The 15,522-nt window shown below is 45.8% G+C and overlaps 2 protein-coding genes across 4 annotated transcripts in view; one reads left to right on the top strand and one right to left on the bottom strand.

Annotated features, from left to right (window-relative positions):
* Slc30a6 (solute carrier family 30 member 6) overlaps positions 1 to 2,400 on the top strand; it is a 29,953-nt gene extending 27,553 nt beyond the window's left edge. For all 3 annotated transcript variants that reach the window (XM_085833370.1, XM_085833371.1, XM_085833372.1), the window contains one exon: positions 1,407 to 2,400. In XM_085833370.1, coding sequence (XP_085689496.1) covers positions 1,407 to 1,904 — 498 coding nt within the window. In that variant the 3' untranslated portion in view covers positions 1,905 to 2,400. The remainder of the gene's footprint in view (positions 1 to 1,406) is intronic.
* Positions 2,401 to 4,276: 1,876 nt separating this feature from the next.
* The window catches only part of Nlrc4 (NLR family CARD domain containing 4), a 33,472-nt gene continuing 22,226 nt past the window's right edge, over positions 4,277 to 15,522 (bottom strand). The window contains exons 7-9 of the mRNA XM_085833369.1: positions 15,008 to 15,100; positions 12,109 to 12,276; positions 4,277 to 5,321 (exon numbers count right to left, since the gene is read on the bottom strand). Of these exons, the coding sequence (XP_085689495.1) occupies positions 5,029 to 5,321; positions 12,109 to 12,276; positions 15,008 to 15,100 (554 nt within the window). The 3' untranslated portion in view covers positions 4,277 to 5,028. The remainder of the gene's footprint in view (positions 5,322 to 12,108; positions 12,277 to 15,007; positions 15,101 to 15,522) is intronic.

Genomic DNA, 15,522 nt, shown 5'->3' with positions numbered 1-15,522 from the left:
TGCCTCCCTCTCTCTCTGTCCCCTCTCAGCCCCCCTCTCTCTGACCCCCTCTTTCTGACCCCCTCTCTGCCTCTGCCCCCTTGACCCCCTCTGCCCCAGTCCCCCCTGCCCCTGCCCCTCCCCTGCCCCTGCTCCCCCCCCCCCCGCCTCTTTCTGCCTCTCTGCCTCCCTCTCTCTCCCTCCCTCTCTGCCTCCCTCTCTGCCACCCTCTCAGCCCCCCTCTCTCTGACCCCCTCTCTCTGACCCCCTCTCTGACCCTGTCCCCCCTGCCCCTGCCCCCCTCTGCCCCTGCTCCCCCCCGCCTCTTTCTGCCTCTGCCTCCCTCTCTCTCCCTCCCTCTCTGCCTCCCTCTCTGCCCCCCTCTCAGCCCCCCTCTCTCTGACCCCCTCTTTCTGACCCCCTCTCTGCCTCTGCCCCCTTGACCCCCTCTGCCCCTGCCCCGCCTCTGCCCCTCTCTGCCCCTGCCCCCCTCTCTGCCCCTGCCCTCCCCCACCCCCCCCCCCCGCCTCTTTCTGCCTCTGCCTCTCTCTGCCTCTGCCTCTCTCTGCCTCCCCCTCTCTGCCTCCCCCTCTCTGCCTCCCCCTCTCAGCCTACCCCTCCCTCTGCCCCCCCCTCTCTGCCCCTGCCCCCCCTGCCTCTTTCTGCCTCTGCCTCTCTGCCTCTTTCTGCCTCTGCCTCTCTCTGCCTCTGCCTCTCTGCCTCTCTGCCTACCCCTCTCTGCCTACCCCTCTCTCTGCCCCCCTCTGCCACTCCCTCTCTGCCCCACCTCTGCCCCTGCCTCTCAGTTCTGGGAGTAAAGACATGCACCGCCACACAATGCCTTTTTCTGCATTTTGAAATGCTATTTAATTATGAGATCTCGGTTGGACACAGTTGTCTTCTCAAATCTTCAGCAGCTGTAATGAAATCCTAGCTTTCTGCACTTTCATGTTCTGCCGACCCCAGGGCTGGTATCTCAGATGTGCATGACTGTGCCTGGTTTATGCAGTGCAGGGGATCAAACCCAGGGTCTCTCATGCATTCAACTGAGCTGCATCTCTAGTCCATCTTTTCAAGGGTCACAAATCATTTCATTAACATTTTACATTGGTAAGCATCAGTAGTGAATAGCAAGATGCTAAGTTTTTTCTTATCTCAAAATACCAAGTACCAATCAAATTATAAATAAAACAGAATTCTTAGTATTATAATTCTAAGAAGTCTTTTAATGGGGTGGAGGTGGCACACACCTTTAATACCAAGCACTTGGGAGGCAGACAGAGATCTGCGAATGGGATGCCAACCTGGTCTACAGAGCAAGTTCCAGGACAGCCAGGGCTACACAGAGAAACTCTTTGTCTCAAAATAAATAAATGAATAATACTAATAATAATTCTAAGCAGTCTTTTGTGGTTTTCCTACTGTAGGCTGGCTCAGTGCATGTACGGATCCGACGAGATGCGAACGAACAAATGGTCCTTGCTCATGTGACCAACAGGCTGTGCACGCTGGTGTCCACGCTGACTGTTCAGATCTTCAAGGACGACTGGATTAGGCCTGCCTTATCCTCTGGGCCTGTTGCGCCCAATGTCCTAAACTTCTCAGACCATCACGTAATCCCAATGCCTCTATTAAAGAACGTGGATGAGAGGACCCCCTTCACGTCAACCCCAGCCAAGCCCAGCAGCCCACCTCCGGAGTTTGCATTTAATACGCCTGGGAAAAACGTCAGCCCAGTTATTCTTCTGAACACACAGACAAGGCCATATGGTTTGGGTCTTAATCGCGGACACACACCATACAGCAGCGTGTTCAGCCAAGGACTTGCATTTCCAGGAGTTGGAGCAGGCCAGGGATTGAGGCCCACCTTCCCACATATACCAAGTAGATATGGAATCAACAGGATGGGACAGCCAAGACCCTGACGGACTCTAACTTCTTGTGATGGGGAATATCGACTTCTTGCCTTCCAATGTATTTAGTAATCCAACTTGCATTGACTGTTCAACCACTTACATGTCAGATTATTCCAGGCTTGTTCATATTTCATAAAACCTATAAACTATATTTTTGTAAAATGTTCTTGTGGCAGTGAGGTCTTTGGAAATGTCATGGGCATTAGGTAAGCCTCCTTCAAACAGTTTGGATGTGAGCCGCTCTGTAGCAGCCTATGTTGTGATAGTCTGGCCTCCAGCAGTAAAGCCATGTGCTGAGTGGATCTGCAGCTTACCAAAAATTCATAATTCCTTCAGTAGAATTTATAAACATACTTCATGGATGGTGCCCAACTAAGTAAATGAAAACTTAAGATTCCATTTGAAAAGTAAATTCTCTTTTATAGCTTTTTAAAGCTTAATTGCTACATTTTTTGAGGTCCTCCCAAATCATTTGTTAAATAAAAAGTAACAGTTTCTATTGGAAGTTGTGAGGCATATTCTACTACGTAGCACAATTTAATTATTACTGGTCTTTTGAAACAGGGTTTTGCTGCATAGACCAGGCTGGCTTCAAACCCGTAATCCTCCTGCCTCGGTCTCCCACATGCCGGGATTTAGGTTTTGAGTCACCATAGAAGTATGTCTTAAAATTTTAAATAACAGGTTTTGAATAAAGAGTGTTTGGCTTTTTTTTTTTTTCCATTTACAATTGTAGTATATTTATATACTGCAGTCAAACACTGAGAGTAGAGGACGGCTGTTTACGAATGTGGTCCATGGTTCCCAGTGTTTTATTTTGATTATAACCACGAGACCTTTGGTGAATGGTCTCCAGTGCTCTGGGTTACATTAGGTCAGCTGGCCAGTGGCCTACGACAGCCATGCTCTTGGCGTTGAATGAGTAAGTTCATCAGGTATGTAGGGAGCCAACAACGTAAAAGAATAAACAGCGAGAGAACACCAGCATCACCGAATGGGAACTCAGAACATCCGACAGAAACCTACCGGGGAAGCCCCTTTAAGGCAGCCAGCTGGCGAGCCTGTAGTGTCCTGCACAGAGCAGAGTGTCCCTTCTAAGGAGGTTTCCAAGGAAAAGAACAAAGAGCAACAGAGATGAAGTCATCTATTCAGAGGCTCACAGTGTCCTGCAGAGACCAACTGGGGAAGGTAAGGTGGCCAGCAAGCTCCCGACTGGGCTTTCTCTACAGAGATGAGCGTCCTGTGCCTGAGCACGCAGCTCCAGTCTCCTCTGGGCCCTTTCCTATCACTAGGGGAACCATAGCAACCTCTCTTGGCTATGGCTCCCCTTCTGGCTGCTCTCCAGGGCACGATTCAACTCTTGGGCTGCTGCTGTTCTCTGATCTCCCTGTCCATGTTAGAGGGGCAGCCCATGCCCAGAAAGAGAGCCCTGGAGGATGCTTTGAGAGAAACACATTTGGGTGTGAACTGGGAGTAGGGGCAACCCTGTTTCCTCAGCAGCTTCTGAGTGACCTTAAACACCATATGGCCATAGAGTGATAGAACATACATTACATAAACACAATCAGAGTTTTATTTGGGGTTCATTTTATTTAATAAACTAGTTTTAGAGTTTTTTTTTTTCTCATTTTATGAGTGGAACAGATCAAATATATGTTTTATTGTAGAAATGGAAATTTAGTCAAGATATTTTTAACAGACTCCATGACTGGACTAGGCAAAAGGCTCTTATTGCAATCCTTGAGTACTTGTATATCAATAGTTTGGTAGTCATGGGCACAGAAGCTTCTCTGAGCTCTCTCATTTGTACAGTTAGGGAGGGGAAAGGATGAGTTGACTTGCAAATTATTAGCTGAAATTTTATAATTAAACCTGTATATGTCCAATTGCTAAGTAGATTCTATACCCAGAAATTTTTTTAACATGACCACAACATACAGACCAAGTGCTACGCACAGCAACACCCTGAGGAGCCCTGAGAAGAGAAGGCTAGCTGCAGGCTAACTCCATTTTACCTGTTTTACCTCTGGCTCTCCCAGACTCTTTGGATTTTTACATCCTTAGACAACAGAGATTTTTTTTGTTGTTGTTAATGTGAGGGGTAGTTATTTTGGAAGGTGATAGACAAAAAGATTAGAGCAGGGTATCCCTCATACTTCGGAGGGGTACAAAAGAATATGAGATACAGTTTTTCTTTCGTCCTCGGTTTCTGAGGTCAGAGGTGAAATCACAGTGATCGAATGAACTCCTGGGAGACATCCTGAGTTTCCAGCTCTGATGAAGCAGCTTTTAAACTGCCAATTTTTCCTTGACCACAGATGCCCATTTGGGGCTGGTCAACAGCTCAGCAGATGAGGACTTAATACCACAATGCCCAGTGACTTGAGTTAAACAAACTCCCACAAGTTATCCTTTGACCCCCACAGGTACACCATGGCACACACACTGCATACACATAATTTAATGGTTTGTTGTGTTTTTTTTTTTTTTTTTTTAAGAACGCCTCTTTCAAATCTGAGAACACTTTTCATGTGAGAACATATTCTATACATTCCATAGTGTTTTAATTAAACAAGCTGAATTAAATAGCATATATGAAGTCTGTTCTCTAGACAATTTTATTTCTTGGTAATTTAGTTGTCACATACTTATCAAGTACTTGTTGAGTCTGTATAGGCCAGGTACTGTACTAAGGACAGATGAACAGGGTATCGCAAGGTTTTTTGACCCGGTATTCTTGGGGTCAAGTAACACAAACACACCTGAAGGGCACAGAGATTGTCCTGGGTGGAGAGATGAGACCAAACTCATTTCTCAAGTCCATTCCTCTTCTTTTTTCTTCTTTGACTTCCTTCTTCAAGATTTTTTTTAAGCATTTTTAAATTTTATTTAATGTATATGAGTGTTTTGCCTGCATGGTACCCATAGAGATCAGAAAATGTTGGATCCCCTGGAACTGGAGTTACAGATGGTTGTGAGCCACCTTGTAGGTGGTGCGAATCAAACCCAGGTCCTCTGGAAGAGCAGCCAGTGCTCTTTACCTCTGAGCCAGCTCTGTGGCCCCACTTCTGCATGGTTTTTAATGATTCGCTGGAGGTGAGGGAGTCCTGGAGTATTTGGTGGCATGGGTGCATTAAGCAGTCACTAGTTTAAAGGTGCCTTTAATAGCACTAATATCATAGACATCAAACTCCCAGCCCGTGAGCCTTACCTCTTGCAGAAGAGTTAACTTGGATAACACTTGACTAAGCTTCCTCACCAGTGCTGCATCTGGTAAGAACTCTTCAGTGCTAAAGTCAAAAAACACTAACTGCTTCAGATTCTCAAAAGCATTCATGAAGTAAAGCCATCCGTCACTGCTCACACGGTGCCCCGCTAAATCCAACTGCTGCAAGTCTCTCAGAGAATTCATCTCCAGAAATTCACCTGGGTAAAGAAAGAAACCGGTTAATTGGAAGAAATCCTCATTTAAAATAAATTGAACTCTGTACGTGCACGTGTGAGTAATTTTTCCATTTTAAAAGGACTATGGTTAGACCAGTGTTGTGCCCTGGAAAAAGACATCCAACAGGCATTCTGTGACTGCCCATAGTATTCACAAAGTCAGTTTCCTGATGTGTAAGAGCATCAATGGTGCAAGACTGCAGTAGGCGAAGGTCAATGATGTATTTTACCTTACTCCTGATTCCTCCAGGAAATGGGATGTTGCTTTAACATTGGGAAATGAGAGATGCTATTAGATACTAAGGAGCTGTTCTTGTTTGGTTTCAGACCCCAGGAGGGGACTGAGATGCAGAACTTACGTACCAAAGCAGACCTGGCCTCTGGGTCTCCCAGCATCCCTCAGTCCTACCTGGCATAGCCTTTCCCAACCTTGAACTTTCCAGCCCAGGGGCTGGACTGCCCTTCCCTCCAGAGAATTCTCCCTATATAATCCAGACATTGTGGCCTCTAATCCCCCACCCCTCTTCTCTCTCTGTGCTCCTGTGCCTCTTTCCCCCTCCCCCATCCCCCACCCCCACCCTTTCCCCAAGACTTTCCTGGTCTTGGTCCTTGGAGCCAGTGAATTCACCCACCTGGGAGCAGCTTCCCAATGAACCTACCTTTAATATAATCTAATTCGGTTTAAGTTGGATCGTTTCACTGGCAGTGGAGAAACAACCTATCAGTTTTCAAGACTGGGACAAAACAAGCAATACTAGGCCCGTCCATGTTTGTAGAAATAACGCTACTTAACAGTTTTATCTTTGGGTATAGGCTATCCCTAGCTATAAACTTAATTAAACAAAAGCCATTCAGTATCTAGAGGGTTTCATTTGTTTAAAGCCTTCCCAGAGGCTTCAGGGAGATCTTCCAGTCCCTATACATAAGCATTCCTAAAGTGCCTCCTAAGAGGAGGAAGCGGGGCTGGAGAGATGGCTCAGAGGTTAAGAGCACAGGCTGCTCTTCCAGAGGACCCAGGTTCAATTCCCAGCACCCACATGGCAGCTCACAGCTGTCTGTAACTCCTGTTCCAGGGGATCCAATGCCCTCACACAGACATCCTTGCAGTTAAAACACTAAAGTCCGTAAATTAAGTTAAATGATTTTTTTAAATCTTTAAAAAAAGAGGAGCCGGGTGTGGTGTCGCACGCCTTTAATCCCAGCACTTGGGAGGCAGAGGCAGGCGGATTTCTGAGTTCGAGGCCAGCCTGGTCTACAAAGTGAGTTCCAGGACAGCCAGGGCTACACAGAGAAACCCTGTCTCGAAAAACCAAAATAAATAAATAAATAAATAAAATAAAATAAAATAAAAAAAGAGGAGGTGGAGGCTCTGAGTCACAGACCGCAGCAGGCTTCTTCATTGCTTGTTCCTGAATTCCCTAAGCCCTGTGCGGCTGCACTGGGATGAGGTGAATCCTGCTGTGTGAGAAAAAAAAACTCACCACCCCACTCAAACACACACACACACCTGATCGTAGTATTTGAGAGTCAGGGTCAGAAACATGAATTCATAGTCTGCCCTGTGTAAATAGAAAGCAAGAAAGAAAAGACAGACCCTTCTTGTTTGTTGGCGGGGTTTTTTTTTTTTTGTTGTTTTTTTTTTTTGTTTTTTTGGTTTTTTTTGACAAGATTTTGCTGTTTGTTTATTTGCTTGCTTGCTTGTTTTGAAACAGGGTTTCTCCATAAAGCCCTGGATGCCCTGGAACTCATTCTGTACACTAGACTGGCACCTCCTAAGCACTGGGATGAAAGGTGGCGCCACTTGGCTGCACTTGAACTCTTAAGTAAGAAGAGATACTCTCTGACAAAGCAGTATTGTCCCCACAGACAAAACACCAGAGCTCAGAGATGGTGCAAGTCTCTGATTCCAGAACTCTGGGAGACTGAGGCAGGAGATATAGCAAGTTCAGACCATCCTGAGCTACACAGTGCTGCAGGATATTTGATCACAATGTGAAACCCCAGATTCTGTTGCTTACTGAAAACAACACAAGAAGAACCCTGTTTCTAGTCGTGGTGTGGCTCAGTCTTGGCACACAACCTTTAATCCCAAACAATGAAGGTAAAGTTAATTTGTAGAAGGAAGCACCCATGTTTGAAAGTGACGTCTAATTGGGTGGCAGACAAAATGATGAATCAGAGAAAGATTTGACAGGAAAGGATCTTCCCAACTCTCACAAGAAGAGAGAAAGGGAAGGTACTTAGAGAAGTGCAAAAATAAAAGACAGTTTTACTGGGAGAGTTTTACAGACACACAGATAAAGATAGAATGAGCCAGAGAATAAGAAGCCAGAAGATTAGATCAGATTGCTAGAGTTCGTTTGAGGTCAAGCAAAGTCATTCAGGAGAGGCAGAAAGAGAGAAGCCAGATTGAATCAGTCAGGTTGGAGAGGAGTTTGAGCCAGAACAGCGAGTTGAACCAGCCAGCCAGAGATCAGAAAGAACTAGAAAGGGTGAGCTTATTCAGCAGCAAGTCTCAGAGGCTGAAAACATTCTAGGCCTAGATAAGACTGTACGGTGGCTAGAAGCTTCCAGAGCTAGGCCTAGGTTAGCAGACAGAGGCAATGAGCCTCTAAGAAGACACTTGTTTCAGGAGAATAAAAGTTACATTTAAACCTTGTCTCTAAAAAACAAAACAAAATAAAACAAACAAACAAACCAACTCATCAGGGCCATGACAAAGGTCATGAAACAAATAAGAAAAGCTATTGCTATCTGTCATTAGGCATGCGAAATAGGAATGATGAATCTTGTCTAACCAGCCGTGTGAACTGAGGCTTATGCAGGTATGCACTGAGTGAGTGTACTCTTTGCCACTTTCAGGAAGCCTGTTAACTGGTTTCCCTTTTAGCAACCAGGCATTTCCACTACCTGCCCCAGGGATGCAGCAACATCAGGATACATCTCAGTAGCTGCTGAGAGGCAAACTGTCACCAGGAGTCGCATGTCCTTCCCCTGCGTATGTGCTACCTCCCTTCTAAAAGGCCAGTCCCTCCTGCTTAGCCCTGTATAGCCACTGTATACCCCTTCCCCAGTAACCTCCCATGTGAGATCTGTCATATGGTGTGACTTTGTTACATCTGTCACATAGATTATAACATGCCCCTGGAAGTCTGGGAATTAATTGACAAATAGCATTGTGTGGCCTGTGTGTTTGCTAAGGACATGTATGTGACACAGCCACACCCAGTGCTTGCTCCAGAGTCTTCATCACCTTTTTGAGTTTAGCTTAGAAAGGCCCTTGATAACAGATGCCTGAAGCAGAGGGACTTTAGCTGGCTGGAATCAGGAGAAGTGGAGGAAGTGGGCGTTCCCAGAGAACACCTCCATTTCTCTATTTGTGCTACTTGCTGCTGACACCATCCTTGGGCCTCTTTCCTATGCTTTAACGTCCTTAGTTAGAAGACAAACTGCTAATTTAAAGTCGTGACCACTCATAGCCCACATTCCCTTGCTGCTAAATGTATCTAAATTTTTGCCAAGGAAATAGAAGCAGAAGTGGGGAGTGTGACTTCGGTGTCACTTTGAAAAGAATTAGCCCATGGCTTGCTTTCCTTTTCTTTTTTTCTTTTGTCTCTTCCCACTTGGCTGAAACGCCCACACGACAGTAACCTTGTTATGACCATCAAGTTTAAAATAAATCTAAGGAATGAAGGGGGTAAAAATAACATCTGTCTGGGAAGGCCGCAGAGCACAGCTGCCCCCTCTGCTTGGACTGCACATCTGGGGACTAGAACATGGGAAGGAAACTCTAGCTCCTGTCGGCTGTGGTGCAGCCAAGTTTTTGCCCAACAGGCACAGTGGCGCTCACTTCCTGGTCCTCGCCTCCCTTTCTCATAAGTCCTCCAACCTTCACAACTCTCCGTCCTATTTTGCCACCTCGGTTGTGATCCCCTGCACATCAGGAATGCGGAATGCTTTGTTTTGTTTACAATTCGTGGGCTTTCTCCCCAAAGAGCAAGTGGTTTTCACTACCCAGTAGGAATTTAGAAAAGTCAATGCTCGCTGCGATGAGAACGGAGCTATTTCTGTGGCTATGTGTTTCAGTTCAAGGATCTTAGCTGAGGAAGAGTTTCCTGGGGATCATCAGAACGGCTGCGGGCACAGGAACGAAGAAACAAGCAACGGTTTGCATGGCAAGCATGGAGGGTTTGCATGCTTTCTGCTAATTGAATGTGGATCAAACTAGATCCACCAGGAACAGAATCTGTGTATCTGGAACTTGGCCATTTGTGGGCTGTGAAGAGTACAACTGACTAAATCTCATGTGCTTTGGGTGAAACTTGTCTAGTACTGCCCTTCAGTTTACCTGAGCCACAGTCAGGTCACCTAGTGTTAATTCTCAGTGTGACCAAGTCTAGCTTCACTTGGCAATGCTCTGTGTGTGTGTGTGTGTGTGTGTGTGTGTGTGTGCTGGCCATCTTGATTGCATTAACTGAGGTGGTGGGGCCTGCCCCCTGTTGGTGACATCATTCCTGACTGGAGCCAGGAAGCCAAACAGCCTGCATATACTCATTGTTCCCTGTCCCCATGGTGAATGTCACGTGACTGACTAGCTTCCTCAGGCTCCTGCCTCTGATTTCCCCACTGTGGTAACTGGCACCCTGAAGTAACAGTTACCCTGTGGTAACTGGCCCTACGTAATAAACTGTAACACCATTCCTGTAATCAGCAAACGTTTGATTATCTGCCGGGGACCACACACTCTGCAATGGTCCCTGTCACTCTGGGTTTGTGTGAAGACACTCTTAATAATTAGGTAGGGTACTATGGGACGTGGACCAGGGGACTGGAGAGAAAGCACACAAAAGCAGGAGACGCTCCGACTCCACTTTGTTCCCAGGACACTACTATTTGGTCTTACATGCTCCAGAAGGAAGACTGGAGGCTTCTCGGGAGAAACTCAATTGCTTCCAAGAAGGGGAGGCACCTGGCATACCTGATTCCCGCCCCAAATAGTGAAGCTAACCAATCAAAAGTCATCTCTGGGTCTGTGTTAAATATACAAACTGCTCTTGCAGAGGACCTGGATTTGGTCCACCCATGTGACAGCCCAGATCATCTATAAACCAGTGGTATTCATTTAAAAAAAATGTGCATTGGTGTTTTGCCTGTATATATGTCTGTGCTAAGGTGTTGGATTCCCCTGAAGTTAGAGTTACAGACAGTTGTGAACTGCCATGTAGGTGCTAGGAGGTGAACCTGGGTCCTCTGGAAGAGCAGTCATGCTCTTAGCCAGTGAGCCATCTCTCCAGACACCCCCCACTCCTTTTCTGGTTTTATGGACACCAGGCACACGGTGGATCACAGACATATATACAGGTAACACTCAGATGCATAAAATAAAAAAAAAAAGTTTAAAGTCACTTTCTCCCTTAGACAAAGAGCTTTCTATCAGTTTGCCCCTCACTCTAAAATAGGAAAAGAACAGCTACCTTGGAACAGACTCCAAGAGAGGAGACCAAGTCTCGACACCCACAGAAAAAAGACAACGAAAGAAAAGGACTGTTTCCTGCCTCTGGAACAGAATACCACAGGCTGAATAACTTACAAACAACAGAAATGTGTTGACGCATGTTAGGGTTGAGGAACTAACATCTGGCCGGGGCCTTTTTGCTGACTGTTCCTGGGCAGGACAGGGGGTGAAAAAAAGCAAGCAAGACTTCAGACTGGCTCAAGCCTTCTGCGGTTTGCATTAATTATCCATGTGAATGAATCTAAACTCCTCCTCTGAGTTCCTACTGTTGTTAGGTCTCAAACCAGGACAAGTGGCTAACTGAGGTAGGTGCCTAATATTCAAGCAGACCTGGTCACCAGGCTCTCCAGCACCCCTCAGGCCCCTACCCATTCCTGGGTGTGGTTGGCATACTCCAACCCTTACCCAGAACTCCAGGTGGCTGCCCTTCCCCCAGCTGCCCTTCCCTGTATACCTGTATAATCCAGCCAGCCATTTGGCTACTCTGGTCTTTCTTTCTTTCTTTCTTTCTTTCTTTCTTTCTTTCTTTCTTTCTTTCTTTCTTTCTTTTTTTTTTAAGCTTCCTGGCCTCTTGGTCTCCTGGCTCTCCTTAGTTCCCTCCCCGCCTCTCCTCACATGGCCACTCAGGATCCTGTTTACTCTGGACTCTCCCAGATGTTTCTACCTCTGGCTCTGCTCTCCCTTTTATCTACAGTAAGGCTCCTTCAGTGTACCTAGGGGCAGTCATGGCCTCCTTTTTTTATTGCTTTTTTCTGTCCACCTACCTCCCAACACTGCTGCATAGAACGTGTTCTATGCATGTGGTGTTCAGAGACACATTCAAATATAACCTATGGCAACATAGGAAACTAGAAAGAGGACAAAAAACTCCAAAAATAACCATCCTTCCCAGTGAGTTACATTCAATAGAAATAAGATCCTAATAACTAACAAAGAAGGTCTGTGAGCCAGCTCAGAGAAAAGGCAGAGACCTGGCAGAGACCAGCCTCCTGAGGACTGACATTAAAGGACCAACTAAGCCTCCTTCTTTTTTTTTTTTTTTTTTTTTTTTTTGGTTTTTCGAGACAGGGTTTCTCTGTGTAGCCCTGGCTGTCCTGGAACTCACTCTGTAGACCAGGCTGGCCTCGAACTCAGAAATCCGCCTGCCTCTGCCTCCCGAGTGCTGGGATTAAAGGCATGCGCCACCACGCCCGGCCCAACTAAGCCTTCTTAAAGTCAGTCCGTGTCCCCTTGGCTCCCTTTGGGTGTACCTACCTAAACTTTTAATCTCTTCGTCTCTGAGTCTCCAGTTTTTCAATCCAAGTTTGGCAAGTCCTGGGGTCCCCTCCAACTGCTTCAACAGCTTGGGCAGGCTGGTGTGCGCATCCCAGCACCAAGGCAGCATCAATGCAGTGAGCTCTTCCAGAACGCCAAGCCTGCCGACTTAAACAGAGAACAGTTCAGGGCTGACGTCATCTCAGTCCAGCAGAACGCAGATGAAGAGTGGGCTTTCAGTTTGCTGGCCCTGCAGGCTACTTAAACTTTAAGGAGAATCTACTCTTTATTTTATTTTTATAAAAGATATTCAAATATAGTAACACTAACATAATGAAACTGTTACTCATAATCCAACCTTCAATAAACAGCAAATCACAGGCTAAAGGACTTAGCCCTGACCAGTCAGTCACCTGTATTTTTCTCAAGTGAATCCCTGTCATTCTGTCATGCCACTATAGCTCTTTAAAAATCTTATCACTCTAGTGAAATTGAAAGAGGAAATAAGCCAGGCATGGTGGTGTACACATTCAGTCTCAGCAGGAGCCAAGGGGATCTCTGAGTTCTAGGATGGCCAGGACTACACAGAGAAACCTTGTCTCAGGGGGAACAGAATGGCAAGGACCCCCTGGGAAGAACTGGCTGCTTAGTTACCAGGTGAAACAGCTGCTTGCAGTAAACTGATTTATTTATTTATTTATTTAAACTTTTTTTTTTAAAGATTTATTTATGATATGAGAGTCCATGAGTACACTGTAGCTGTCTTCAGACTCTCCAGAAGAGGGCATCAGATCCCATTACAGATGGTTGTGAGCCACCATGTGGTTGCTGGAAATCGAACTCAGGACCTTCAGAAGAGCAGTCAATTGCTCTTACCCGCTGAGCCATCTTCCCAGCCCCAAACTGGTTTATTAAAAAAAAAAGGCTGGAGAGTACTTAAGATATAATAATAAATAAATCTTAAAAAAATAATGTCCAGCCGGGTGTGGTGGCGCACGCCTTTAATCCCAGCACTTGGGAGGCAGAGGCAGGTAGATTTCTGAGTTTGAGGCCAGCCTGGTCTACAGAGTGAGTTCCAGGACAGCCAGGGCTACACAGAGAAACCCTGTCTCGAAAAAAGAAGAAAAAAATGTTCTAACGCCCACCCCACCCTCCTTTTTTCTTTGAGACCAATCTCTAGCTGGCCGGGAACTCACTATGTAGACCAGGCTGGCCTCAGACTAACAGAGATCTGCCTGCCTATTTACTTGCAGGGGTCAAAGGAGTACACCATCAATCCTGGCTTGGATTTCTTGTTTGTATCTTTGCCATGTGGCTTTGGTAGAAACTTAAGCCCACAGGTGATGCAATGGTTGAAACCAGGGCTAGAAAGGCCCTATCTCTGTTCAGTTAGTTGCTCCGAGCCATGAAGAGAACTCCACTAAGCCTGACACAGTGAACCTTTCCAATCCTCCGCTGTATTTCCTTTTTTTTTGTTCGTTTTTGTTTTTCGAGACAGGGTTTCTCTGTATAGCCCTGGCTGTCCTGGACCTCACTTTGTAGACCAGGCTGGCCTCGAACTCAGAAATCCACCTGCCTCTGCATCCCGAGTGCTGGGATTAAAGGCATGCGCCACCACGCCCGGCCCTCCGCTGTATTTCTAGTGACTGTTTGAGCATGGTAGCTTCCCTGCCTCATTTTCCTGTAACAAAACAATCAGAATAAGAATCTTTTTGATACCAACATTCAAGAGGCAGAGGCAGATGGAGCTCTTCAAGGACACCCTGTCTTCTTAGAGAGCTCCAGGTTGCATAGTGAAACTCTTTTTCAAAGAAAAAATTAATTAATTAATTAATTTTTAAAAAAAATCCTCCAAATGTTTCGCTCATCTGAGAACTCACCCACAGTCCCTCATTGCAACCAGACAGCATAAGAATATTGCAATCCTCGGGTAGCTGAGCTGATAAATATGTGTATAAACCAATCTTAGGAGCCTGGGACTAGAAAAGCGATATCATCAACTCCTTAAAGCATCGTCACCATCCAATGCTGGCTTCCTTGCGGTTGGCAAACTGGAGGAGTCTCAGGTACAATAAGGATATGCAAACTGATGGCTCCAAAGACATAAGCTTGGGCTTAGAGAAATGGTTCAACAGTTAAGAACACGTACTACCCTTGTAGAGGGCCTGCATTCCATTCTCAGTACCCATGACCAGTGACACCATGCCTGGAACTCCAGCTTCAGGAGACCCAATGGTCTCATCTGGCCTCTGCAGGCACCTACACTTATGTATGCCTACCTCCTGGACACGAACACGAGCACACACAAACATAATTTTTTAAACTATTTTTTTGCATATGAGTGTTTTGCCTGCATTTGTGTATATATATATATACCCATATGCCTGGGTTCCACAGAGGCCAGAAGAGGGCATCAGATTCCCTGGAGCCTGAGTTACAAATATTAGTGAGCTGTCGTGTGGGTGCTGAGAACCAAAATCTGGTCCTCTGACATAGCATCTAGTGCTCTTAACCACTGAGTCATCTCTCTAGCTCCCAAACTAAATAAATCTTAAAAAAAAAAAAGACACCAACCTGTTTTTCTTAAAGGCAGTTTAAGATGGAGCCAAACATTTTTCCTAAGAAAGATGCATCTGTAAGGTACACATGGATACAGAGGTTTGCTAACCTCCCAGCACACGTAGTAAAAAGTTCGTTATGCTGGGATTAAAGACGTGAGCCACCACCACCACCCTGCACAACGTGGTGGTGGCACACGTCTTTAATCCCAGCACTTGGGAGGTAGAGACAGGCGGATTTCTGAGTTCGAGGCCAGCCTGGTCTACAGAGTGAGTTCCAGGACAGCCAGGGCTACACAGAGAAACCCAGTCTCGAAAAAAGCAAAAGCCGGGCTTCTTACTCAGTTCCTGTAGAGCTTCATTTCCGTCCTTTTCCAGGTAATTTTCTGATATATCAAAAATGCTCAGCTTGATCAAATTGTGAAGATTCTGTGCTGAAAGAAAAACCAAACCAAAAGATGTTCAGGTAGCCATATGGACATTTTTTCAGCCTCTTTAGAATTCTGTGTTCTTGTCTTTGCTGATGACAATACACACTGTCATTTGACTTGATAGACTGATTATTTCTCAAAAGAAGTGGGATGGGTGGAACCCTCAATTTCCATGGCAATGATTATAATGTCCAGGGCACATAAAGCCTGAAGCTGCATGGAAGATAGTGTTTGTAATAACAGACACACCATTGTAATTTATTCTTTATTGACTTTGGCTTGTTTGTTTAAGACAGGTCTTACTGTGTAGTCCTGGTTGGCTTTGAACTCTCAAACTCACGGAAGTCCCCCTGCTCTGCCACCTTAGTCCTGGCACTGAGCTGTGCATCATCACATCTGGATTTTTTGATACAGCTGTTTGAAAA

The sequence above is a fragment of the Mus caroli genome, unplaced genomic scaffold (genome assembly GCF_978045245.1).
Source record: "Mus caroli unplaced genomic scaffold, Mus_caroli_1 scaffold_18, whole genome shotgun sequence".
Lineage (NCBI taxonomy): Eukaryota > Metazoa > Chordata > Mammalia > Rodentia > Muridae > Mus > Mus caroli.
Note: the sequence above shows the minus strand (reverse complement) of the source record. Positions and strands in the feature narration are given on the sequence as shown.